Source organism: Salvelinus sp. IW2-2015, unplaced genomic scaffold, assembly GCF_002910315.2.
Source record: "Salvelinus sp. IW2-2015 unplaced genomic scaffold, ASM291031v2 Un_scaffold1034, whole genome shotgun sequence".
Taxonomy (NCBI): domain Eukaryota; kingdom Metazoa; phylum Chordata; class Actinopteri; order Salmoniformes; family Salmonidae; genus Salvelinus; species Salvelinus sp. IW2-2015.
The window spans coordinates 163365-186011 of NW_019942696.1; the positions used below are offsets into that span (position 1 = coordinate 163365).

The 22647-nt window shown below is 46.7% G+C and overlaps 1 protein-coding gene across 1 annotated transcript in view; it reads left to right on the forward strand.

Moving 5' to 3' along the window:
- The window catches only part of LOC112069506 (E3 ubiquitin-protein ligase UBR4), a 129482-nt gene extending 117425 nt beyond the window's left edge, over positions 1–12057 (forward strand). The window contains 16 exon segments of the mRNA XM_070438569.1: positions 118–225; positions 663–779; positions 1064–1254; positions 1383–1556; positions 1945–2044; positions 2198–2416; positions 2763–2876; positions 5213–5320; positions 5456–5486; positions 5588–5717; positions 6222–6416; positions 9683–9907; positions 10190–10280; positions 10459–10621; positions 10824–11165; positions 11222–12057. Coding sequence (XP_070294670.1) covers positions 118–225; positions 663–779; positions 1064–1254; positions 1383–1556; positions 1945–2044; positions 2198–2416; positions 2763–2876; positions 5213–5320; positions 5456–5486; positions 5588–5717; positions 6222–6416; positions 9683–9907; positions 10190–10280; positions 10459–10621; positions 10824–10888 — 2031 coding nt within the window. The 3' untranslated portion in view covers positions 10889–11165; positions 11222–12057.
- Positions 12058–22647: the final 10590 nt, after the last annotated feature.

Genomic DNA, 22647 nt, shown 5'->3' on the forward strand with positions numbered 1-22647 from the left:
AATTTCCATAAATTTGTTTCATGTCAGTACAACGCTATAGTGTTTTTCTTTAAAGACATTATTTCATAATTTTCCTATTTACAGTATACAGTAACCCTCTCCTCTGTCCCGTCCCAGGTGCTGCTGAAGCTGTTCAGTTACTGTGTAAAGGTGAAGATCAACAGACAYCAGCTGGTCAAACCAGACATGAACACGCTCAACGTAATGCTGGGCACACTCAACCTGGTGAGGACTAAATCACGTTTTTAATTTTATTTATTTTACATTTATTTAACTWGGCAAGTCAGTTAAGAACAAATTCTTATTTACAATGACGGCCTACCGRGGCCAAACCCGGACGACGCTGGGCCAATTGTGCGCCGCCCTATGGGACCTTTAATCACGGCCGGTTGTGATACAGCCTGGAATCGAACCAGGATCTGTAGTGACGCTGTGCCACTCGGTCTAAGGCACTGCCCTGTCTGTCCAAGCAGGCTAAGACTCATTTTGTACCACACAATACAGTTGTTAAATCTATGTACATTCATACTGAGGAAGTAATATGACATGACGTGATGCAGATACAAGATGCACAATTCAAAACATTTTTGGTATGCAGGTAAAATTCTATCAGTTACTTTTGACCAGTGTGTGTGACCATATTTGTTTTTTTTCCTCTGCAGGCGTTGGTTGCGGAGCAGGAGAGTAAGGACAGTGGAGGAGCGTCCATAGCAGAGCAGGTCCTCAGCATCATGGAGATCATTCTGGATGAGGCCAACGCTGAGATCTCAGAGGACAAGGTGAGACTGGCAGCCCTGGACAAAATATCCTGTCCTGGTACCTTGGAAACTGTTGCGAAGTGGACTATCCCGGTCAAACAGTACATAGAATAAATGAATGTTCCACCCAAGTAATTTTTTAGATCAAACTAGATACATCTTGTCTGGTTACTCGCCCCGTCAAATGTTTTCAGACGAAATAATCGGAGTTGGTGGCTCCAAACTACAGYAAGTACAATTCTCATTTTCTCCTTAACGTGTTGTTCCATGAAGCTAAAGTGTATTGCCTCCCCCCCCCCCCCCAGGGTAACCTGTTGTTAACAGGGGACAAGGACCAGCTGGTGATGCTGCTGGACCAGATCAACACTCTGTTTGTCCGTTCCAACCCCAGTGTTCTGCAGGGTCTCCTACGTATCATACCGTACCTGTCCTTTGGAGAACTGGAGAAGATGAGGATCCTAGTGGAGAGATTTAAACCATGCTGCAGCTTCGACAAGTATATATCCAAACTGGGTTTAGTAGTAGTAAAGTGTGAATTTGTCTTTTTACGAGAGTGTGTGTGGTTTTATTCACGTGATGTCCGTGACGTTTGAACCACGTTTTTTGTCCCGCTGTGTTGTCTAGGTACGATGAGGAGCACAGTGCCGATGATAAGGTCTTCATCGACTGRTTCTGTAAGATCGCTGCTGGCATCAAGAACAACAACAACGGACACCAACTCAAAGACCTGATCCTGCAGAAAGGCATCACACAGAGCGCCCTGGGCTATATGAAGAAACACATCCCCAACGCCAAAAAGTAAGATGGGGGGATGGGCCTCGTAGTGGTGGTCCTGTTAACTTTATAAACACGGATCACAAAACCCATCAATTACATTTATTAATATATTATAGCCCTTCCTAAGTTGTCCCAAAGTAGCCTGGTCTCAGTGGTTGGTGTTTTACAGCCAACTCCTTTGGGAATGATCACAGTAATTGTCTGTACAACTCAAACAGATCTGGGACCAGGCTAGTGGCTTTCTAAACACTGATAACATTTCCGAAAACAAAGGGGGAAAAATGTATTCAAATTTATTTTTTTGGGGGGGGGGGGGGTTTAAATAAAATCTTCACATCTATATCCAAAACAACTCTCAACTTCACAGTATGTGAAACTTCACTGACCTCTCTCCTCTCCTTCCCTCCAGTCTGGATGCTGACGTGTGGAAGAAGTTCCTGTCTCGTCCAGCTCTACCCTTCATCCTCCGACTGCTCCGAGGCCTGGCCACCCAGCACCCACCTACACAGGTACACACCTGGGTCATGTTCACTAGGGCACACTGTAGCAAAACGTTTTGAAACGAACATCTGTTATTGAGGGGATGTATATAATGTAGTGTTAAGATTTCCTGCCCGTGCGTAAACTCTTTTCTCTAAACAACCTCGTCTGTCTCTCTCCAGATGCTAATCGGGACAGATTCCATCACTAACCTTCACAAGCTGGAGCAGGTGTCTAGTGACGAGGGTATTGGGACGCTGGCAGAGAACCTTCTGGAGGCGCTGAGGGAGCACGCTGAGGTCAACCTGAAGATAGACGCCGCTCGCAGGGAGACACGGGCCGAGAAGAAACGCATGGCAATGGCCATGAGACAGAAAGCTCTGGGGACGCTGGGCATGACGGTAGGTTACTGACTGGGAGGGTTAACCCGGACCATAGTTGGAGGGGTTGGAAGACCAAGTTCAGGTGTGGGTTTCTGGTCACGACTGCAGGTGATGAAGAGGGAGGCGACGTATCCAGTCCAAAACCATTCAATAGCTAAAAATGACCTGCATGCTGCTTTCTCTCAGCCCAGCCTGACCCGTTAGAGATCCTGAGATTTGTGGGAGAAAACTTCCTCGGAGAGTCTTGGAAAGATTCCAAAGGGATTCTATGGAAATCTTCCTTTTTTCCCCATCATGGACCTGATTTTATAATTAAAAAACAGGAAGCTAATCCAGGTTGGTAATTGGCTGTTATGTGTTTCAGACCAATGAGAAGGGCCAGGTGGTGACCAAGACGTCGTTGTTGAAGCAGATGGAGGAGCTGATAGAGGAGCCAGGACTGACCTGCTGCATCTGTAGAGAGGGATACAAGTTCCAGGTAACACAACAACAACACACACACACACACACACTCTCTACGAGCACTGACCTGCTGCATCTGTAGAGAGGGATACAAGTTCCAGGTAACACCAACAACAACAACAACAACAACAACACACACACACACACACTCTCTACGAGCACTGACCTGCTGCATCTGTAGAGAGGGATACAAGATTGTTAAGCCTCGAGACAATTGAGACATGGATTGTGTACGTGTGCCATTCAGAGGGTGAATGACGAAAGACCAGATTTAAGTGCCTTTGAACAGGGTATGGTAGTAGGTGCCAGGCGCACCGGTTTGTGCCAAGAACTGCAACGCTGCTGGGTTTTTCCACGCTCAAAAGTTTGTGTGTATCAATAATGGTCCACCACCCAACGGCCGTCCAGCCAACTTGACACAATTGTAGGAAGCGTTGGGGTCAACATGGGTCAGCGTCTCAGTGGAACGCTTTCAACAAACACCTTGTAGACTCCGTGCCCCGGCAAATTGAGGCTGTTTTAAAGGGCAGACGGGGTGCGGCTCAATGTTAGGAAGGTGTTCCTAATGTTTGGTAAACTCAGTGTACATGTACCTACCTGCAGTGGCGCAGCTSTTTGGCCCGAGTTCCCAGGGCGCTAGATGGTTGGACTTGTCAACAAAGCAGTTTGACAAGATGCCATGTTTTCGAACTACCAGTAGTTTCTTAGAGGAAAATTAAATATAGCGATCTGTGCATTTTAACTACCGCGTAAAACCGTAAAACCGAAAAACCGAATGATTCACTGGTGCCGCTGTTTTGAACAGATTCGATGTGTTATTTAGAACAAGCAGACAGATCGCGTCATGAACGCGACAAGCACACCGGGGTGAACGCGACAAGCACACCGGGGTGAACGCGACAAGCACACCGGGGTGAACGCGACAAGCACACCGGGGTGAACGCGACAAGCACACCGGGGTGAACGCGACAAGCACACCGGGGTGAACGCGACAAGCACGGGTACAATAAGTGGTAACACATGATCTAACTGGGGATGGTGAGCTAACATGTCGCAAAGCATGATGCGATAGCCAGGTAAACTTTCTTCCTAAAAATGACTTCATATTTCAGAGTTGGTCAGATATGAGTTTAGATAGACTTGAAATTTGCATGGGAGCTAACTAGCACGCAAGCTACAAGCTAGTTCTAGCTAGCGAATTTGAGTTTATCAAAGGTAGATAACTAGTTAATTAACTTTCTCAATGTTTCTCAAACTTACTGTTTAATGAATTTGATCAAGCTTTGTGATTCATCCCGGTTTTAGTCCACACATGTCGCCCTGTCACATACAGTAGAACCTCATAAACAACACAAACATAAGCATAAACAACATAAACAATCAAATTGGCCGTGTCTTGAATTTTTGGTTTGTTGTTCTACCAGATCCGCCATGAAATGTTCTAGCTAGTGTATCTCTCGGTCCTTTGACTCTTGTTGGATGTAGTTGTGCAGATTATCAGGTCCCAGGCTCCCTGGACTGTTAAGATCATTTATTTACAAGTGAATTACAATTTCGCTTTAGGGTCCATCTGTACCTGATAGAGCTGATGCAGTCTCACGTGTGGAAGTAAGCCGTCTGACGCGAGAGACTCGTTTGGATGGAGACCTACAGCAGAACCAGAAGTTCTGATTTATTGACGGACATTTGAGCACCCCCAAGACAAGTCCATTAACTTTGTGCCGTTATAATTTATGCTATGAAATCCTGCGATTTTTCATTAGAGCAGTTCCCCCCTCCGAGTAAATAGCTGGCCAAACAATCAAAGCAATGTTTTCACGGCCTATGGAGGAGGCGAAGCTGCTGCTGGCCGTCACTGAGGGACAGAGTAGTAACTGAAAAGCTTGTTTTGAGCATTTAAAAATATTTTTACCGTTCTCAAGTGGGACGCCGCTCCTAACGCCCTAATGGGCAGGCAGTCGCTACCTACCTGTACCCCTGCGGCTACCCACAATTCACCTTGGGAAACACTACTATAAACTGGGTGGTTCGAGCCCTGGATGCTGATTGGCTGAAAACCGTGGTATATCAGACCGTATACCATGGGTATGACAAAACATTTTATTTTATTTACGTATACCACACCCCCTCTGGCCTTAATGTCCCTCTGGCCTTAATGTTTAATTATACATCTTTTTATTAATTATTGATCAAATGTATGGACAATTCCACTCTTGGCTGTGACTAAAACTGTTTTATTTTCATATGAATTGTTCCTTTATTCCAAATGTAAGTTCGGGTGTCAGTTATTATTTCAATGCATCTTTTATCAATTGTTAAGTGCTATATTTCCTTGTCTTTGTCCCCTACTAGCCGACCAAGGTGCTGGGGATCTACACCTTCACCAAGCGAGTGGCCCTGGAGGACTTTGAGAACAAGCCCCGCAAGCAGCAGGGATACAGCACTGTGTCGCACTTTAACATAGTCCACTTACGACGCCACTCGCAGCTGTCCGGTTAGTACACAAACACACACAACACAACAACACAACACACACACACACACACACACACACCACACACACAGCAGGGATACAGCACTGTGTCGCACTTTAACATAGTCCACTACGACTGCCACCTCGCAGCTGTCAGTTTGAAACAAACTATTATATTAATCTGACTATCCACAATAATTGTATTATTGTGTGTGCATGTAACCGTGCTCTCTCTCTCTCTCTCCGTCCTCTATTCAGGCTTGCTCGCGGGCGGGAGGAGTGGGAGAGTGCTGCGCTGCAGAACGCCAACACCAAGTGCAATGGACTGCTTCCTGTCTGGGGGCCTCACGTCCCGGAATCGGCTTTCGCCACCTGCCTGGCCAGGTATGACCAACTCACTTGAAATTGTTGCAGCAGATGCATAACTCAAATTTTAAAAAGTGTCAGAAGGAACTGTATGTTGCCTTTCTGAAAACATGAACAAAGCTTTTTGGCTTGACATTTTAGAGTTGAGCTAGTCTGGCTAACTCCAGCGCCTCTACTTCAGAGTCTATTAACGGCTGCTATGATGTGTTGGCTCAAAGCCATGATAATGAAAGGGGGCTGTGGCCACGGACTTCAAGACGGCACCCTACGCCGGTTGGATATCCCCGTTTCGAATTCAACCAATCATGATTGTGTTTTCCATAGGACCAGCCCTGCGCATGCAAATAGCGTGGATATGAGAACCAATCAAAAAAGTTGCTCAAAATGTTTTGCTCACCTGTCTTATTACAAAGTCTGCGTTACCAGACCTGTCATAGCTCGCTGTTTATTTCTCTCTATGAGAATCTTTCACGTTCGTCCCATTTAAAGTCCTGCTTTTCTCTCTCCTCTTTTCCCCCCCAGGCACAACACATATCTGCAGGAGTGTACGGGGCAGAGAGAGCCCACCTACCAGATGAACATCCACGACACCAAGCTCCTGTTCCTGCGTTTTGCCACGGAGCAGTCCTTCAGCGTGGATACGGGAGGGGGAGGACGAGAGAGCAACATCCACCTCATCCCTTACATCATCCACACCGTGCTCTACGTCCTCAACACGTATGGTTGCATTACGTCATCCACACCGTGCTCTACGTACTCAACACGTTTATCTACTCAAACATAGGAGATCACAAAGAATTTCTCTCCCTCTGGTCGTCTGTCACTCCCTCTCTCTCCCTCTGGTCGTCTGTCACTCCCTCTCTCTCCCTCTGGTCGTCTGTCACTCCCTCTCTCTCCCTCTGGTCGTCTGTCACTCCCTCTCTCCTCTGGTCGTACTGTCCACTCGCCTCTCTCCTCCCTCTGGTCGTCTGTCACTCCCCTCTCTCCCTCTGGTCGTCTGTCACTCTCCTCTCCCTCTGGTCGTCTGTTCACTCCCTCTCTCTCCCTCTGGTCGTCTGTCACTCCTCTCTCCCTCTGGTCGTCTGTCACTCCCTCTCTCCCTCTGGTCGTCTGTCACTTTCTCTCTCCCTCTGGTCGTCTGTCACTCCCTCTCTCCCTCTGGTGTCTGTCACTCCCTCTCTCCCTCTGGTCGTCTGTCACTCCTCGTCTCTCCTCTGGTCGTCTGTCACTCCCTCTCTCCCTCTGTCGTCTGTCACTCCCTCTCTCCTCTGGTCGTCTGTCACTCCCTCTCTCCCTCTGGTCGTTGTCCCCCTCTCTCCCTCTGTCGTCTGTCACTCCCTCTCTCCTGGTCGTCTGTCACTCCCTCTCTCCCTCTGGTCGTCTGTCACTCCTCTCTCCCTCTGGTCGTCTGTCACTCCCTTCTCTCCCTCTGGTCGTCTGTCACTCCCTCTCTTTCCCCTCTGGTCGTCTGTCACTCCCTCTCTCTCTCGCTCTCTCTCCTTCTGGTCGTCTGTCACTTCCTCTCTCTCCGCTCTCTCTCCCTCTGGTCATCTCACCCCTCTCTCTCGCTCTCTCTCCCTCTGGTCGTTCTGTCACTCGCTCTCTCTCCCTCTGGCCGTCTGTCACTCCCTCTCTCTCGCTCTCTCTCCCTCTGGCCATCTGTCACTCTCTCGCTCTCTCTCCCTCTGGCCGTCTGTCACTCTCTCCTGCTCTCTCCCTCTCTCTCCCTCTGGCCGTCTGTCACTCCCTCTCTCTCGCCTCTCTCTCCCTCTGGCCGTCTGTGTCATCCCTCTCTCTCGCTCTCTCTCCCTCTGGTCGTCTTGTCACTTCCTGCTCTCTCGCTCTCTCTCCCTCTGGTCATCTCACTCCCTCTCTCTCGCTTCTCTCCCCTCTGGTCATCTCACCTCCCTCCTCTCTGCTCTCTCTCTCCCCTCGTCATCTCACTCCTCTCTCTCGCTCTCTTCTCCCTCTGGTCGTCTGTCACTCGCTCTCTCTCCTCTGGCCGTCTGTCCTCCTTCTCTCTCTCGCTCTCTCCCTCTGGCCGTCTGTCACTCCCTCTCTCTCGCTCTCTCTCCCTCCTGGCCGTCTGTCACTCCCTCTCTCTCGCTCTCTCTCCCTCTGGCCGTCTGTCACTCTCCTCGCTTCTCTCTCCCTCTGGCCGTCTTGTCACTCCCTCTCTCTCGCTCTCTTCTCCCTCTGGCCGTCTGTCACTCCCTCTCTCTCGCTCTCTCTCCCTCTGGCCGTCTGTCCACTCCGCTCTCTCTCCTCTGGTCGTTTGTCACTCCTTGTCTCTCTCCTCTGGTCGTCTGTCACTTCTCCTCTCTCCCCTCTGGTCGTCTGTCACTCCCTCTCTCTCCCTCTGGTCGTCTGTCACTCCCTCTCTCCCTCTGGTCGTCTGTCACTCCCTCTCTCCCTCTGGTCGTCTGTCACTCCCTCTCTCCCTCTGGTCGTCTGTCACTCCCTCTCTCCCTCTGGTCGTCTGTCATCCTCTGCTCCCTTGGTCGTCTGTCACTCCTCTCTCCCTCTGGTCGTCTGTCATCCTCTCTCCCTCTGGTTCGTTTTGTCACTCCCTCTCTCCTCTGGTCGTCTGTCACTCCCTCTCTCCCTCTTGGTCGTCTGTCACTCCCTTCTCTCCCTCTGGTCGTCTGTCACTCCCTCTCTCCCTCTGGTCGTCTGTCACTTGGCCGCTGCTCTCCTCTGGTCCGTCTGTCACTCCCTCTCTCTCGCTCTCTTCTCCTCTGGTCGTCTGTCACTTCCTCTCTCTCGTCTCTCTCCCTCTGGTGTCTGTCACTGTTCGCTCTCTCTCCCTCTGGCCGTCTGTCACTCCCTCTCTCTCGCTCTCTCTCCCTCTGGCCGTCTGTCACTCCCTCTCTCTCGCTCTCTCTCCCTCTGGCCGTCTGTCACTCTCCTCTTGCTCTCTCTCCCTCTGGCCGTCTGTCACTTCTCTCGCTCTCTCTCCCTCTCTCTCCTCTGGCCGTCTGTTCACTCCCTCTCTCTCGCTCTCTCTCTCCTCTGGCCGTCTGTCACTCCCTCTCTCTCGCTTCTCTCCCTCTGGTCTCTGTCACTTCCTCTCTCTCGCTCTCTCTCATCCCTCTGGTCATCTCACCTCCCTCTCTCTCGCTCTCTCTCCCTCTGGTCATCTCACTCCCTCTCTCGCTCTTCTCTCCTCTGTCATCTTCACTCCCTCTCTCTCGCTCTCTCTTCCCTCTGGTCGTCTGTCCTCGCTCTCTCTCCCTCTGGCCGTCTGTCACTCCCTCTCTCTCGCTCTCTCTCCCTCTGGCCGTCTGTCACTCCCTCTCTCTCGCTCTCTCTCCCTCTGGCCGTCTGTCACTCCCTCTCTCTCGCTCTCGTCCCTCTGCCTGTCTGTCACTCTCCTCGCTCTCTCTCCCTGGCCTGTTCCTGTCACTCCCTCTCTCTCGCTCTCTCTCCCTCTGGCCGTCTGTCACTCCCTCTCTCTCGCTTCTCTCCTCTCTGGCCGTCTGTCACTCCCTCTCTCTCGCTCTCTCTCCCTCTGGCCGTCTGTCACTCCCCTCTCTCTCGCTCTCTCTCCCTCTGGCCGTCTGTCACTCTCTCTCTCGCGCTCTCTCTCCCTCTGGCCGTCTGTCACTCCCTCTCTCTCGCTCTCTCTCCCTCTGGCCGTCTGTCACTCCCTCTCTTCGCTCTCTCTCCCTCTGGCCGTCTGTCACTCCCTCTCTCTCGCTCTCTCTCCCTCTGGCCGTCTGTCACTCCCTCTCTCTCGTTCTCTCTCCCTCTGGCCGTCTGTCACTCCCTCTCTCTCGCTCTCTCTCCCTCTGGCCGTCTGTCAGCTCTCCGTCTCTCTCGCTCTCCTCTCCCTCTGGCCGTCTGTCACTCCCTCTCTCTCGCTCTCTCTCCCTCTGGCCGTCTGTCACTCCCTCTCTCTCGCTCTCTCTCCCTCTGGCCGCCTGTCACTCCCTCAATCGCGCTCTATATCTCTGTCTCTCTGTGTTTTTGGTCGTCCGCAGTACTCGGGCTACTAGTCGTGAGGAGAAGAACCTGCAGTGTTTCCTGGAGCAGCCGTGTGAGAAGTGGGTGGAGAGCAGCTATGATGTTGACGGTCCCCACTACTACACAGTGTTGGCCATGCACATCCAGTGTCCTGAACGCTGGAGGAACACACGACTCGCCTTCCTACGCAGGCTCCTCGTCTCTGTGCACGCACGCAAGGTCTCTGCCGTCTTCACCAACAAGTAAGTTACTGTTCCACAACTTTCCATTTTATATTTCAATTTAATCACATCTTTTATCCGCTTGCGGGTTCACTGAGTGCATGCGTTTTTAGATGCACTCAGTGTGTTTGTGATCCCTGCGAGAATTAAACCCACAACCTATTTTTTTTTTTTATCAGTAATGGAGTCAAATCTAGTCAGGTGTGAGTTCATACTGTGTTGATCAAATATAGTTCTCTGTAGGGTTTTCGCTGCAGTATATCTGTGTCTGTGAATTATTTCTAATCTTCCTCATCTCTCCAGACTCCCAGATAAACAGTCCAAGGAATATGCAGTGTACCGCTCTCCTCTCCTCTTCTGGGGCCTTGTGGAGCTCATCTATGACATGTTCAGGGTAGGAGGGAGTTATCCTGCCAATAAAACATTTTTTTTCTTCTACTTAGTCATCATTCAACGGGTGTGTAAAAATAAATGTTGTAACACAACCAATTGTGTCAAATGTTTCGCACGTTAGACGTACAACATGGATGTGATTTTAGTTCACTCAGACCTTTCTCCTTCTCCCGCTATAGAAAGTACCCACCAGCAACACGGAGGGAGGCTGGTCCTTCTCGCTGGCAGAGTACGTGCGGCACAATGACATGCCCATCTACGAGGCCTCGGAGCGCGTGCTCAAGGCCTACCAGGAAGAACTCATGCCCGCTGAATCATTCTCTGAGTTCCTGGATGTCGTAGGTCAGTGTTGCCAGACACATGCGGTACCACTGAGAAGAGTGGCGTACTGTAGTATCAAATGCTGCTTGTTTGGTTGATGTTTATTGTGTTAATTAAATGTGAATAGTTGTAACCTCTAAATGACCTAAACAAGAAACTGATTGTACATGATTGTGTGTTAGATTCAGACAGAGACTCTTTATTTTTCGTGTTTTGMTTCCAGGACTTCTCTCTGACATTCCGGACCCAGACTTCTTCCTGCAAGACCTGTTGAACTCTGTTCCCTGATGGTATTCAGTACCACCCTGCCCCCGAGACAAGAGCCCCACGTTGGGACGAGGGCCCACACATTTGGTCCTGCTAACGACACCTCCATGGGACAACTCTCAACCGGAAAACCCTCGCTTCCCAACTTCTCCCTAGCTGTCTGTCACACACACACACACGCGCGTGCATACCGTAACACACACACGCGCATACCGTAACACACACACACACCGTAACACACACGCACATACCGTAACACACACGCACACCGTAACAGAGACACACACACGCGCACACCGTAACAGAGAGACAACAACACACGCAGCACTGTAACAGACACAAACCGTAACAGAGACATCACACACCGTAACAGAGACACACACACACCGTAACAGAGACACACACACACCGTAACAGAGACACACACACACCGTAACAGAGACACACGCACACATCCCTTTCCTAGTCTCCACCAGGGTTTTGTCCCTCTGCATCATCTTCCAACTGTAACTCTTTTGAAGCAGATCTTATATGTGCTGTCTGAGTCAGGAGTCAGTTGGTGCATTTATGACCATGTTGCTGTAACATTTAATACACACGGTAAACAAACCCCATGCTTCTCTCAAATATTACCCACATAAATGTCTGGGTTGCAATCTTCAAGTAACTAAAAAAAAAAAAACTTTAAAAAACAACATTGTTCTGAGATTCGATCACGGCGTGTTAAGAGTGACCTGTGTTTTTCTTCGTTTGTTTTAAGAAGTTTAAAATGAGCTATTTTTTTTTTGTTTTGTTTTTCTTTGTCATGACAATTTATTGGTCTTTTCAAAAAAGGGAGGCAGGAAGGAGGCTTTAAGGTAGGATCTTGAATGAAAATAACTACCCCCCCTGTTGTCAGATACTATTCTCCTGACTACGCTGGGTGCCAGATCTCTCTGTGCTTGACAGTTGATCTGGAAGGAAAATGTACTAATTAATGTAGGGTTGGTTTCTCTTCTCGGTGACAGAATCAGATAAAATGAGAAAAGAATAAAAAACAAAAATCTTATCTGTTAAGCCCTCCCTTCCTCCCCGGTAACTCAAGTTCTAATAATCCTGATTGGTTATTCATGCTCCAATGAAACGTCACCATTTTACAACATTGTCCCAAATGAATAATACTAACAATAAAAAGGGGGCCTTGCATCATTTCCTTTGGATTCGACACATTTCTCTCTCAATCTGTCTCTCTCTTTTTGGTGTTATGTTTTCTGGTAGATTTGTCGTTTCTGGTAAAGCAAGGTGCCGCTGAATTATTCAAACCTTGATGATTTAAATGGATAAATTACATCTGTTTTAATATATAGACGCCCGCGTCCATCGCAACACGTGAAACGGCGTCCTCAGAGCTGATGGTGTGGAGTTTAAACATTTAAAATACCCCAATTATAGTGTTACTCTCTCGTCGGCCTATTCTATTACCGCTGCTACAATGTTCAACTGTTGCTGAATGTCTGCTTTTGGGGAGGGGGGGGGGAGATTAGCAATGATTAATAAAGTCGTGATAGTAATTCCACATCCATCGCTCTGTGTCACGTCTGGTTTATTATATATATCTTTTTTTATTGCTGCACGAATACATTTTACGTTTATTTACCGGAGTGCTGTCCTATTTCTGTTTGGATAATATACGAGGTTCCAGCACCCGATTATTATTATTATTTTTTTTTTTACCTTTTATTTAACCAGGCAAGTCCAGTTTATTAAGAACAAATTCTTATTTACAATAACGACCTAGGAACAGTGGTTTAACTGCGGTCGGTATGAAATACTGCTGCGTTCACAACAACTTGGAACTCGGAAAATACCGAGTTCAGACTAGGAATAATCATTTTGAACGGTCATCCGAGTCGGGAACTCAGGCCTCCTTTCTAGAGCTCAGACGTTCCGACTTGAAGATCACTGACGTCATGATTTGTCCCCACGAAAGCACCATAACACTCCCTTCTAGATGTGCTGGGTGGTCCCACCAAAGACAGTACAGTGTGTAGATAGGCTAAAACTGCTTCACCAATAGAAATTCCCGATCACATGGCGACGTTGGCTAGTTTAAAAATGCACTATGCATTTCCTGGTTGCTAAAATTCGAATAGTTTGCTTAATTTCAGCATCTGACAAGACGAGCAAGTATGCTGTGTAGAGAATCATAACCACAAATATTGTATTTTCAGCTGGTGTACAAAACTAAAAGACGCAGAAATGAAACTTAAGAACGGGAAGCATAGAAGTGGTGCACATAGAACATATCTAATGATTCTTAGATGTGATTTCAATAAGAATTACAGATCTATAACAATCATTTCTATGTGKATTTTGTTGGGTCACCCAAAAAGTCACATATTGTGTTTGGGGCAGGTAACGTTCTCCTGGCATCCGCCAAACCCAGATTTGTCCGTCGAACTGCCAGATGGTGAAGTGTGATTCATCACTCCAGAGAACGCGTTTCCACTGCTCCAGAGTCCAATAGCGACGAGCGTTACACCACTCCAACCGATGCTTGGCTTTGCGCCTGTTGATTTTAGGCTAGCCGCTTGTGTGCGGCTACTCYGCCAACGAAACCCATTTCATGACGCTCCCGGCAGCATCCTATGACGGTGCCAAGTTGAAAGTTACTGAGCTCTTCAGAAAGGCCATTCTTCAATGTTTGTCTATGGAGATTGCATGGCCGTGTGATCGATTTAAATACACCTGTCAGCAACGGGTGTGGCTGAAATAGCCGAATCCACATACTTTTGATCAAAATGCAGCTAGTACACTGGAACCCCACTGCTGAAGAGGACATACCGAGTAGGGTGATGTACACTAAAGTTTCTGCACAAATGTTTAAAATAGTACAAACATAATAACAGATTTTGTCTGCATAGGGCAGGACTGTCTATGTAGCAATATTTTACACCTACCATATAAGTGTTAACTGCAGTAGCTATACTATTACCACACAGTCTTAAGTTGCAGCCAATTCGGGGSCCAGTATGTCAAGTGGGACTTAACAAGAAGCTGCCTTATTTCAGCCAGTTTTATTGGTAGTATGTACAGGATACACATGGTATACACAGGTCCCATTTAAATAAGTGCTTACTTGTACGCTGCTTCTTGAACAATGCAACAACAATTAGAAATAATGAAAGATACATGTCTCAGTAGAATAGAATAAACATTTTAGCATCAGTATAATACAGGAAGGCACAATTTATAGTACAATATTTACACATGTTTTGGGGAAGGGTGGATTGGGGGGGGGGKAACTGTTTAAATAGTAAATAAAAGTCTGATAGCAGCAGAAAATTAAAAACTAGAAGATTGCACTGTTGATAGAAGGAAATAGTATATTAAATGTCCATATGGTTTGCCAGTTTCAAACCCAGTGGCAGACCTCCTTCAGTTGTAGCTTTGCATGGTGTTCAGTTTCTCTCTGTTCTAGCCAGAGCATGTACTGCAAGTCCTCTCTCTCCTTTTCCCCAACAGCTGCTAAAGACATTAGATCAGGAACCACCTGGAGACTCACAGGGAGGCAGGTGTGGAAAACATCAGGCAGTACTGAGAAATGACCACCAGGTGGAGCTGTAGAGAGAGATACAAAATATTCACAGACACAGCACTATTCAAGTAATTCCCAGGTTTCACATGCACAGTCTGTCAGTCAGTAGGCAAGAACCCATGTCTAGGCAGCACAGTGGTAGTTATAGTCCCTTAGCTGTGCTGTGGATACAACGACGGCCCTCAAAGAACTACACTGGACTCTATGCAAACTGGAAACCACATATCCAGAGGCCACATTTTATTGTTGCTGGGGATTTTAACAAAGCAAACCTATCACGCTGGTAAAACATTGGACCACTGCTACTCAGCTTTTCAAAATGCCTACAAGGCCCCCCCCCCCCGCCCTCCCTTCGGTAAACCTGATCACGACTCCATTTTGCACCTCCTTTCCTATAGGCAGAAACTCAAACAGGAAGTACCCGTGCTAAGGTCTACTCAACACTGGTCTGACCACGCGGACTGGGACATGTACCGGGTAGCCTCTGAGAATAACATTAACGAATACACAGATACGGGTGACTGAGTTTATCAGGAAGTGTATAGGAGATGTTGTACCCACTGTGACTATTAAAACCGGGAATAGATGGCAGCATTCACGCAAAACTGAAAGCGTGAACCACCGCATTTAACTATGGCAAAGTGCCTGGGAATATGGCAGAATACAAACAGTGTAGTTATTCCCTTCGTAAGGCAATCAAACAGGCAAAACGTCAGTGTAGAGACAAAGTGGAGTCGCAATTCAATGGCTCAGACATGAGACGTATGTAGCAGGGTCTACAGACAATCACGGACTACGAATGGAAAACCAGCCACGTCACGGACACCGACGTCTTGCTTCCGGACATGCTAAACACCTTCTTCGCCCGCTTTGAGGATAACACAGTGCCACTGACATGGTCCGCTACCAAGGACTGTGGGCTCTCCTCCTTGGCCGACGTGAGTAAGACATCCCTAGCCGCGTCCTCAGAGCATGCACAAGACCACCTGTCTGGAGTGTTGACGGACATATTCAGTCTCTCCCTATCCCAGTCTGCTGTCCCCACTTGCTTCAAGATGTCCACCATTGTTCCTGTACCCGAGAAAGTGAAGGTAAACTGAACTAAATGAACTACAGCCTCGTATCACTCACTTCTGTCATCATTGAGAGGCTAGTTAAGGATCATATCACCTCTACCTTACCTGACACCCTAGACCCACTTCAGTTTGATAACCGCCCCAATAGATCCACAGTCAATGCAATCACCATCACACTGCACACTGCCCTATCCCATCTGGACAAGAGGAATACCTATGTAAGAATGCTGTTCATTGACTATAGCTCTGCATTCAACACCATAGTACCCTCCAAGCTCATCATTAAGCTCGGGGCCCTGGGTCTGAACCCCGCCTCGTGCAACTGGGTCCTGGACTTCCTGACGGGCTGCCCCCCCAGGTGGTGAAGGTAGAAAACATCTCCACTTCGCTGATCCTCAACACAGGTGCCCCACAAGGGTGCGTGCTCAGTCCCCTCCTGTACTCCCTGTTCACCCATGACTGCATGGCCAAGCATGCCTCCAACTCAATCATCAAGTTTGCAGACGACACAACAGTAGTAGGCCTGATTACCAACAATGACGAGACAGCCTACAGAGAGGAGGTGAGGGCCCTGGGAGTGTGGTGGCAGGCAAATAACGTCTCAATGTAGGACCTGATTGTGGACTTCAGGAAACAGCAGAGGGAGCACACCCCTATCCACATCGATGGCACTGCAGTGGAGAAGGTGAAAAGCTTCAAGTTCCTCAGCGTAAACAAACTATGACGATCTGAAACGGTCCACTGACAGTGTGGTGAAGGAGCAACAGCGCCTCTTCAACCGCATGAGGCTGAAGAAATTTGGCTTGGCCCCTAAAACCCCTCACAAACTTTTAGATGCGCAATTGAGAGCATCCTGTCAGGCTGTATCACCGCCTGGTACGGCAACTGCATCACCCGCAACTGCAGGGCTCTCCAGAGGGTGGTGCGGTCTGCCCAACGCATCACAGGGGTCAAACTACCTGCCCTCCAGGACACCTACAGCACCAATGTCACAGGAAGGCCAAAAAGATCATCAAGGACAATAACCACCCGAGCCACTGCCTGTTCACCCCGCTATCATCCAGAAGGCGAGGTCAGTACAGATGCATCAAAGCTGGGACCAAGAGACAGAAGCTATTTTTCAATCTCAAGGCCATCAGACTGTTAAATAGCCATCACTAGCCGGCTTCCACCCAGTTACGCAACCCTGCACCTTAGAGGTTGCTGACTTTTATACATCGACTTGGAATCACTGGCCACTTTAATAATGGAACACTAGTCACTTTAATAATGTTTACATACTGCTTTACTCATCTCATATACTGTATTCTACTGTATTTTAGTCAAAGCCATTCCGACATTGCTCGATCTAATATTTATATATTTCTTAATTCCATTCTTTTAGATTTGTGTGTATTGTTGTGAATTGTTAGACATTACTGCACTGTTGGACCTAGGAACACAAGCATTTCTCTACACCCGCAATAACATCTGCTAAATATGTGTATGTGACCAATAACATTTKATTTGAGCTGTTCACAAACTAAATGTACCGTGACTGGAGAGTAGAGACCACAGTCATTGAAGAGAGAAAACCTCTGAAAATGGATGTGTGAGTGAGACCAAAGTAGAAGGCAGTTTGAGTCGAGAGGAAAAAGGCAGAGGAGATTTTAATAAAGAGGGCTACTGAAGCCGGGCTGTAATATTGCACTCAGAGCACTCAGGGACAGCTGTGCTTAATGAGAAGCTGTGCTGTGAAGCCTGGAAATGACTCTGGCCATGTCTATACTTGACAGTAAATGTGGTTTATGTATTCTGATCGTGGAGTTCCGATAATGGAATTCCCAAAACATAACATGTCCACGTTCTGCGGTTGTGATACAGCCCGGGATCGAACCAGGGTCTGTAGTGGCGCCTATAGCACTGCGTTGCAGTGCCTTAGACCGCTGCATCACTCGGMTTACAGTGTGATATGACATATAAAAAGGCAATGTTCCCACATTAGCAGAGACTACGTTCAGGTTAGCTGATACGTCATTTACGTTAAACACTACATCTGTCTGCTCAATCTGAAATGACGTTCACATTTCTATTATAGAACCTGTTATGCTTCTGGATACAGATTCAATAAAGGCCCAGATTCAATCTGATCAAAAGCGTTAACCTGCGACAATTGACACCCACATAGCTGATGTTTTGGCACAGTTGGAAGGTGGAAATGAGATCAAATCTCACATTCCAGTGTTCGAGTTTGTCAACAAAGCTACATGGGATTTCTCTTAAGGGGGAATTCCAACCTGATTTAAGCACGTGTAAATGACAGTCTAATTACATTTTTATGCACTTTTCTCTCTCTGCGTATTCTGTCCTTGAATTTAAGCATGAGAATAGCAAGCTATTCACCAGCTAGCTATTCATTTGGGATGAAGAGTGAATAAATTAAAGTGTGTCTACACGTACACTGTATTCTGACCTTTACTTCATTCCATCACCTTTATGCAAGTGTGGATCACTGCAGCCCAATATGGAGATAATAGTATGGGCGTAGCTGCAGCCCAATATGGTGATGATAGTATGGAGATAATAGTATGGAGATAATAGTATGGGCATAGCTGCAGCCCATTATGGAGATAATAGTATTGGCATAGCTGCAGCCCAATATGGAGATAATAGTATGGGCGTGTCAAAAGGAGTGGGTGTATGGAAAGCGAATCAGCTAATTGGGCAGATTTATTGCCTCTGATTGGGCTGCACAACGAGTTGACCACGGCACCGGTGCTGCACTGGTCGACGTGATAACCAGTGCTTCCTACTGGGTATCACGTAGCTTACGTTAGCTAGCTGGCTAATGTTATCTGGGTTAAGGTTAGGGTTAAGTTTAGGAGTTAGGTTAAAAGGTGAGGGTTAGCTAACATCAAGGGTGAGGGTTAGCTAACATGCTAAGTAGTTTCAATGTAGTAAGTACTTGAAAAGTTGTTAATTAGCTAAAATGCTGTTGTACGGCCAACCAACTACTCTACTTTAGTTTTTGCCTTAAGTAACCATCTGTCTTATGTAACCATACCAAATGTAACATACATACTCATTCGTTTCCCAGATTTACATTTACTTTGTTACGTCTAGTCTGAGACCAGGCTAGCTTGACAAGCACTACTGTCCAACAGCAGTGGCGCTACCTAGTAGCCAATATCAGGGTGACAGTCACAGTAAGCACACACATGCAATACATAAAACAATAGTACACTGATCATCAATACTTTGAATTAAAAATAAATAATTGTCAGTTTTATACCTGAAAATGTACAATTATTTGTGTAAAACGAACAGTGAAATATGTCTGACTCAAGCGAAAGTTCAAACTCTCGCGATATGGTAGCTCAATGAATTTCGCTACACACCCGCAATAACATCTGATACATTTGTGTATGTGACCAATAAAACGTGATTTGATGTACTATAGTTGCGTGGTAAGAAACGCAAGAAAAAAAACAGGTCAATCAAAACCATGTCACGTACAGCAGAGGGCTTTCGAGACACCGACTCCTTTCCACACGCCCACTACTTTCCTTTCGACGCGCCCACTCGCCCATCCTCCGGTCGCCATATTGGGATGCAGCGACCCCCTTCTCTATTTATGCGCGGGGTCTAGTGAACCCTACCGGGGGAAAATAATTCTGATATAAATAACCCAATTTTCCATGATCTGTAATTTACAACATAAGAGCTAGCTATCCGTTTGGATAAGGGAATTGTACATATAAATTACACTTGTTTTAGATCTGAGCCTATAAACCAGTCATGTGGCAGCAAACTGAAGCATATCAACTTTCCCACAGTAAAGTTGATGAAATGCTATGCCATTATGTAGAATAAAAATTCTACAGCCTTTTAACTTGCAGGGATCCCAGCCAGCAATGAGGAATCGGCCCATAAGCGGCCCTCTTCCAGCGGGTCGGAACTGATTGAATCYGCCCGGAATCGGGTGTTGGACTCGGCCCGGAATCAAAATGAATGACTGCCCAGAATCGGCCCAAGTACATCTAGCCGTTTCCGTCTACCGGAATTCAGCCGACTTTGCCGGAATCCCCCCAGAAGCGGCCCGATGGGCCAGATAACGCTCACCGGAATCGGCCAGAGCCCCAAGTAATACATCGGAATCGGCCCGAGTTCAATCCCCACATCCTAGCCATAAGTAATACTGCCGAAGACGGCCCAGACCCGGGCCACGTGACTTCGGCCGTGTCCGACTCTCAGCCGGAATCGGCCCAGATCCACTTGCGCTAGCTGGGATGGGCACTCTCMAATGTATTAATTATAGGCTACCTGACTTTAAATACTAGCCACTATCAATATTGGTCGCCAGTATGCCTAATAACCACACATATTAAACTGCCAATTTACTGTTTAGTTGGTATAGCCTAAATTATCATTCAATTAAATTCCATTGTTTCGTTTACCTTCATTTGCTTCCTCTGTAAACGCTGTCTTGGCCGTGTGGTTGTTACTGAGGATAATTAGTAACAGTTGATAATATATAAAGAAGACATGCAGCTGAGAAAATGTAACCGGTGTGAAATGGCTCGCTTGTTAGCGATGCTAATAGCATTTCAATCGGTGACGTCATTCGCTCTGAGACCTTGAAGTAGTTGTTCCCCTTTGCTCTGCAAAGGGCCGCGGCTGTTGTGGAGCGATGGGTAACGGTGCTTCGTGGGAGGCAGTTGTCGTTGTGTGCAGAGGGTCCCTGGTTCGAGCCCAGGGAGGAGAGGGACGGAAGTGAGGAGAGGGACGGAAGCTAAGCTTAATAATAGTTTGAGCCTGGCTGAAATGTTCTATCCGGCATCATTAGCTCATTGTTATGGACGTATCCAAAATAAATGTCACGAGAAAACAGCTTAAACAAGTATCTAATGTGTGTGAAATGCTTCATACAAACACTACAGGAACAAGATCATCCACATGTATTGATGACATTTTAACCAATATTGTAGAACTTTGTTCTAAAGCTGTATCCGTACCCATTGGATGTAGTGATCGCTATATACAGGAGAGCCAAAGTTCCAACAGCTGGGCCTAAAATAGTGTATAAGAGATCATACTAAAGATTTTGCTGTGACTCTTATGTGGATGATGTTAAAAAAATATTTGTTGGTCTGATGTGATTAATGAGGAGCATCCAGACGCTGCACTTGATGCATTTATGAAATTGCTTCTTCCAATTATTGATAAACATGCACCTGTTAAGAAACTGACTGTTAGAACTGTTAAGGCTCCGTGGATTGATGAGGAATTGAAAAATGTTTGGTTGAAAGAGATGGGGCAAAAGGAGTGGCTAATAAATCTGTCTGCACATCAGACTGGCTGACTTACTGCAAATTGAGAAATGATGTGACTAAACTCAACAAAAAGAAGAAGAAAACTGTATTATGAAGCTAAGATCAATGATATAAAGAATGATGTAACAAAAGCTTTTGAGTACATTAAATGAAATTATGGGCAGAAAGATATTCAACTCCATCTTTCATCCAATCAGATGACTTACTCATCCCAAAACCATTTGATGTTGCCAATTATTTTAATGATTATTTCATTGGCAAAGTGGGCAAACTTAGGCTGGAAATGCCAACAATGAACAGTGAGAAATTATATTCATGCATAAAAAAAAACGAATAATGAAAGAAAAGCATTGCAAGTTAGAATTTTGTAAAGTTAGTATGGGAGAGGTGGAACAATTATTGTTATCGATCAATAATGACAGACCTGGCAATCACAACTTAGATGTAAAGCTACTGAGGATGGTAGCGGACTCTATAGCCACTCCTATCTGTCATATCTTTAATCTGAGCCTAGAGGAAAGTCTTTGTCCTCAGGCCTGGAGGGAAGTCTTTGACCTCAGGCCTGGAGGGAAGTCTTTGTCCTCAGGCCTGGAGGGAAGCCAAAGTAATTCCGCTACCCAAGAGTGGTAAAGCACCCTTTACTGGTTCTAACAGCAGACTTATCAGCTTGCTGCCAGCTCTTAGCAAACTGTTGAAAATAATTGTGTTTGACCAAATACAATGCTATTTCTCTGTAAACAAATTAACAACAGACTTTCAGCATGCTTATAGAGAAGGGCACTCAACATGTACTGCACTGACACAAATGACTGATGATTGGTTGAACGAAATCGATAATAAGAAGATTGTGYGAGCMGTACTGTTAGATTTCAGTTCATCCTTTGACATTATTGATCATAACCTGTTGTTGAAAAAACTTATGTTATGGCTTTTTAACCTCTGTCATATCGTGGATTCAGAGCTATCTATCTAATAGGACTCAGAGGGTTTTCTTTAATGAAAGCTTCTCTAATTTCAAAGTGTGGTGTACCGCAGGGCAGCTCTCTAGGCCTTTACTCTGTTCTATGTTTACCAATGACCTGCCACTGGCATTAAACAAAGCATGTGTCCATGTACGCTGATGATTCAACCATATACGCATCAGCAACCACAGCTAATGAAGTCACGGAAACCCTAAAAACAAAGAGTTGCAGTCTGTTTTGGAATGGATGGCCAGTAATAAACTGGTCCTGAACATCTCTAAAACTAAGAGCATTGCATTTGGTACAAATCATTCCCTAAGTTCTAGACCTCAGCTGAATCTGGTAATGAATGAAGAGATTCGTTATTGGACGGGACCCAAGTTCGTTAGGACGCGACCAGTTCGTTCAGTCATTTTGTTCTGTAATCTATGGACGCACACCAGTCCATTTTGTTCTGATTCTATGACGCGCACCCAGTCGTTATGGGACGCCGAACCCAGTCTTCGTCTCTTTTGTTCTGTATCTATGGACGCGACCCAGTCGTTCAGTCAATTTTGTTCTGTGTATCTATGGACGCGACCCAGTCGTTCAGTGTTTTGGTTCTGTATCTATGGACGCGACCACAGTCATTTTGTTCTGTATCTTATTTGGACGCGACCCAGGTCATTTGTTCTGTATCTATGGACGCGGACCCAAAGTCATTTGTTCTTATCATATGGACGCGACCCAGTCGTTCAGTCAGTTTTTCTGTATCTATGGACGCGACCAAGTGCATTTCGTTCTTAAATGTTCCATTGCCATATTGACTGGAAACATTCTTATCCCTTGCCTAGCTCGCTAGCCAACTACGGGC